Below are 5,372 nucleotides of genomic sequence, written 5' to 3' on the forward strand. Positions count from 1 at the left end.
CCCCCGCTGCAATCTGGAAAGTGGCCATACGCATTCTTGATATTTAAATAATTTTCATCATATTCAAAAATCAATGCTTTCTCCAGATTGAAGTGCATTGTAGCTTGTGATAGATTAAGAAGTTAAATAACAATTGGTGAAGATGAAGAGCCTCTTACAATGCAACAGAGGCAGGTTAGTGAGCAGAGTAAAGAAATGTCACATTTCTTTACTCTCTTCATTTCTGATGAATTAGCCTTTGTACCTGAAATATATATTGTAAGAAACTGTTGATCTTAGTTATCTTTTAGCTTTATTTCTTTCTTCAGATTGTCCAACTTACGCAAAAAGAAAATAAATGAAAATAAAGGATATTTTGGTTAAAGTCATTTTCTATAATTTTAGGTAAACGAAAATTGACTGGTTTTCGTATTTGTAAATAGTTCAAAACACAAAATGTACTTTGTTTTTGTATCTGATTTACAAAATTCCTTGTGAATTCATGTGTTGAAGCAAATTTTGTTGCGTTTGGGAAGAGTCATACTGTCTTAATGTCAACATCCATTGACAAGGTTGCAAAAGCCACAAAAATTTTGGAAGAAAATATATATAAATAATAAATGAGTGGAGCTCAAACCAGTGAGTGTGTTAGATAATAAGGCATTAAGACGGTATAACTTTCTCCTGATACAAAATGTAGTTTGCACACAAAATCAGTGTTGAAAATAAACAAACATTTAGAATGATTCAATTATGTTTGGGATATATTCGATTTGTATAAAGGAGTATTCACTGATAATTTACTATAGAGAACCTTTTTTTGCATTAGGTAAAATGTGAATGTGGAGGCGCAATGGCCCAGTGGTTAGGACAGCGGACTCGCGGTCATAGGATCGCAGTTTCGATTCCCAGATCAGGCGTTGTGAGTGTTTATTGAGCGAAAACACCTAAAGCTCCACGAGGCTCCGGCAGGGGATGGTGGCAAACCCTGCTGTACTCTTCCACCACAACTTTCTTTCACTCTTACTTCCTGTTTCTGTTGTGCCTGTAATTGAAAGGGTCAGCCTTGTCACACTATGTCACGCTGAATATCCCCGAGAACCATGTTACGGGTATACGTGTCTGTGGAGTGCTCAGCCACTTCCACGTTAATTTCACGAGCAGGCTGTTCCGTTGATCGGGTCAACTGGAACCCTCGACGTCGTAAGCGATGGAGTGCCAAAATGTGAATATATAATGTAAAACAATATGATGTTTAACACATATCTTTTTCTAAGATATTAGCAATATTGTTGGTTTACGACTTTGAATATTTTATGTGAGTTTTATAACTTCAAAGGTTGATATCAGTTTTAAATTTATTGGCTGTCTAGCTTGTCTCTTGACTAACTGAAGACAGCATAGAATTACTTAATGCCAGTAAGTATACTAATTTGTACAGGTGTTGAGATGGAAAATTTGGACAAGGCAAAAATTTTTTTGAAATACCATCTAGCATAACATTAATAGTGCAGTTTAGTAAGTGAGGTCATAGTTTAATTTGAAAACATAGTTGTATATGTATATCATATTTAGTTTACTGTATGTGAAAGGTATGTAAGTATATTTATTTATTTATATTCATATACAAGCATAGGTGAAGTTTGCCTTGCATCCACATTTGTTTTTATATATATGTATAGATTGTATATATATTAATGGAGTATTTTCTGTCCCTTATTCTATCAACTTTGGCCATAGAAAATTTGCTTCAGCAAATTCTGTCTGCCCCTTGCAAGCATGGAAAAGTGAATGTTAAATGATGTTTTATACATATATAATTTCAATCTTATTTACTTGTAGTGGATTATCATTCCTCAGTTAAGTAGTGCCGTGGCTCAGTTCAAAAAATACAAGTCTCCAAGAATGAAAAGACATTTAAGTAAGTTTGAGTTATTGTTCATTTATTGTTGTTTTTGTCATAATATGCATGTGTATGTGTTGTTGAGAAGACCTATATTCAAAGGCATTTCAGCCATGACCATCCTGAGTTATTTTTTTTTCCCCACTTAGTTACCTAGAATTGTGTTATATAATAAACCTTTCTCTTTCTTTAAGTTAATTGGCTGATATATGAGAAAGATTCTGTCTATTTCTGGCTGCTCTCGCAACCACATGTGTGTGTGTATGCGTGCGTGCGTGTGTGCACATTTAGCATCAGCAGTAATCTTGGAGACTTTTTTTCAGTGGTGTGACTGTCTGGTTGTTTGAGTTTCTCCAAACATAATGGTTCTAGGTTTACGTTAGTGTTACTTGAGAGAGATGTGGTTGCTATTTCTAACAAGGCAAGTGATCACATAATAGTCTGTCTCTCTTTCTTTTCCTCTCAATCTTTGCTTTCATATATGTGTGCTTTGTATCTTTATGTATGTGTGTTGTCTGTGTTGTGTTTGTTGAATGTAGGGTGACATATACATTATGTTAATGTTGTGTTCACAATCTGCATGTGCATGTTGTATGCCTGTGCAGTGAATGTGTATTGATCTTCTCTATATTTGTTTTAGTCTTTAGAATGTTTATACCGTAGTTGTGTATCTCTCTTATATCATCTTCATTCTGCTATAATCTCTCATTTATTATGTCTTTACAGTGGTGCAGATGGGAGAAGAATATTTCCATGCCAAAGACTACAATAAAGCTTTGATGTAAGTCTGTAAAATAGTTTCCATATGAACTAAGAATCTACTGAATAAAATCATAAATTGGCTGGTTATTAAAATCTTAACATTTTTATAGTGTTAGCCTCAATTTAAAAAATGAAAACCTATGTTTTTCCACTTGGAAACAAGTGAGGTTGGCAACAGGGAATGAATTCAACCATAAAAAACTCTGCTCCAGTTTACTCCAAACTATGGAAAAGCAGACATTAAAACAGTGATGATGTTGATATGTTTGGGTTAGTTTGCTCTTCAATTAAAATACAAAAAAAAAACCCTCATCTCTGAAGATGAGGATTATAGTCTAAAGACTGATAATTTAACTAACAACTTTGCTTGGATATTTAGATATTTAAAGGATTGGCAAAATTGTTAGAACATTGAAACGATTGTATTGTGGTATTCCTTCTGGGTCTCTATGCTCTGAGATCAAATCCTTCCAAGCTCAGCCTTACCTTTCATCCTTCTGAGATCGATAAAATAAAGTAGCAATCATATACTAAGGTAGATTTAACTGACTATTCTCGTCTCCAAAATTTTAAGATTTGTACTTAAGTCAAGCTAGTGTGTTTGACAAAATGCAGTGTGGCATTTCTTCCAGCTCTTTGTTCAGAGTTAAAATTCTGCTATGGTCAACCTTGCCTGTCATACTTTCAGTGTGTGTGTGTGTGGGGGGTCAATAAAATTAGTACCAGTCAAGCACTAGGGTCAAAATTTCAAGCCTTGTGCCTATAGTTGAAACAATTATTAAAGATGGTGAGCTGGCAGAATCACTTGCATGATGGGCAAAATGCTTAGTGGCATTTCGTTTTCAGGCTCTTAATATTCTGAATTCAAATTACGCCATGGTCAACTTTGCCTTGAATCCTTTCAGGATCAATAAAATAAGTACCATTTGAGCACTGCTAATTGACTTACCCTCTTCCCCCAAAATTGCTACCCTCATACCAAGATTTGAAACCATTGTTATTATTACTATTGTGGTCTGTGGATTAGCTGAATCATTAGAGTGTCAGATAAAATGCCTTGTATTTATTTCATTGCTTTTTATTCTGAGTTCAAATCTTGTCAGGGTCAACTTTAACCATTCATCCCTTCAAGGTCAATAAAATAAAGTACAGCCCTGTACTGTCATCAATATAATTGGTTGACTCCTTTCTGCCATATTTCTATACTAATACCTACTATATTAGAATCACTTATTATCTGTGCTGTGTATCAGCAGGATTGGTAGAGAAATGGTGGCCATGTCTCTAAGCACACTAGGTTAAACTTTACTATGAGCTGTTTGTTGTTCTTTAACCCCAGACTGTAGAGACCTGTGATCAAAGCTGTTCAATCCATGGCAATCTTGTCTTTGTTCTGGATATTGCATAGTTGGAGCTATGCAATATCCAGAACAATACACACACATGCAGATAATGCATATAAACATATCTTTTCATTTTATGTTTAGGATGTTAAATAAAGTGATGTGGGACTACCGTGTTGAAAGATGGCGACCTCCGCTTACACATCTCTTACAAACATCATTGAAATGTGCTTACCTAACTGCCAAAGTCCATGACTATATTACTGTATGTCTTGAGCTTACCGGAGAACGTATCCTTCTAAAGAATTTTGCTTTTGTATTGTAAGCTGTTATTTATAAATTTGCTCTCTAAATAAAGAAACAATAGATATTTTCATATTCCAACCAAACGCATATTCTTAAGATTTTGTTTGTATGTTTGTTTTTTGTTTAAGTGTTTTCTTTTCCCGAAAAGAAATTATTTCCTTAAATATGACTTTAGATATCTGCTGCTCTGTTGAAGAGAAAACAAGAATTTTAATGAATTTCATCCGTGTTATGTCTGTGAGTATTCAATGATGTTTCATTTTTATATGTGCTTTTTCCAAATTGAAGAGGCTTTTGTTTTCTGTTCTTTGAGGCAATATCCTGCAGCCAAATGCCCCTCATTATGCCAAGCTTTACTTGTTTCTCATTCTAATGTGCTTTACTCAATGTCTTCATATGTGTAGGAGACTGGCTTCCATAAAGTTGCCATCTCCCAATTCCACAAGGCATTGAGCAACCCAAGTCTATATTAAAAGCCACTTGTCTAAGCTGCCATGCAGTGGGATTCTTTATTATCAATCATCATCATCTCATATTACCTATGTTCTATGCTGGCATAGGTTGGACAGTTTGACAGGATCCATTTGGCCCAAGAACTGCTTCAAGTTTGTGTTTGCTTGGTATGGTTTCTGTGGCTTGATGTCCTTCTTAACACCAGCCACTTTACAGCAGATATTGTGTGCTTTTTTTTTTTTTGTGCCATCTACACTAGGAAGTTCATCACAGAGCTTGCAAGACTATAAACTCCATGCGGCATCATCATCGTTTAACGTCCGCTTTCCATGCTAGCATGGGTTGGACGACTTGACTGAGGACTGGTGAAACCGGATGGCAACACCAGGCTCCAATCTAATTTGGCAGAGTTTCTACAGCTGGATGCCCTTCCTAACGCCAACCACTCAGTGTAGTGGGTGCTTTTACGTGTCACCCGCACAAAAACGGCCGCGCTCGAAATGGTGTCTTTTATGTGCCACCCGCACAAGCCAGCCCAGGGGCACCGGCAACGATCTCACTCGAAAATCCTACGGGAGCCAGTCAGGCGGCACTGGCAACGGCCACGCTCAAAATGGTGCATCTCA

General features: G+C 36.1%; 1 protein-coding gene across 1 annotated transcript in view; it reads left to right on the forward strand.

Annotated features, from left to right (window-relative positions):
* The window catches only part of LOC106871310 (trafficking protein particle complex subunit 11), a 76,437-nt gene that overhangs the window by 25,939 nt on the left and 45,126 nt on the right, over positions 1-5,372 (forward strand). Inside the window, exons 13-16 of the mRNA XM_014917694.2 lie at positions 1,822-1,900; positions 2,609-2,663; positions 4,132-4,277; positions 4,469-4,530. Of these exons, the coding sequence (XP_014773180.1) occupies positions 1,822-1,900; positions 2,609-2,663; positions 4,132-4,277; positions 4,469-4,530 (342 nt within the window). The remainder of the gene's footprint in view (positions 1-1,821; positions 1,901-2,608; positions 2,664-4,131; positions 4,278-4,468; positions 4,531-5,372) is intronic.

Source organism: Octopus bimaculoides, chromosome 16 (genome assembly GCF_001194135.2).
Source record: "Octopus bimaculoides isolate UCB-OBI-ISO-001 chromosome 16, ASM119413v2, whole genome shotgun sequence".
NCBI classification, from domain to species: Eukaryota; Metazoa; Mollusca; class Cephalopoda; order Octopoda; family Octopodidae; genus Octopus; species Octopus bimaculoides.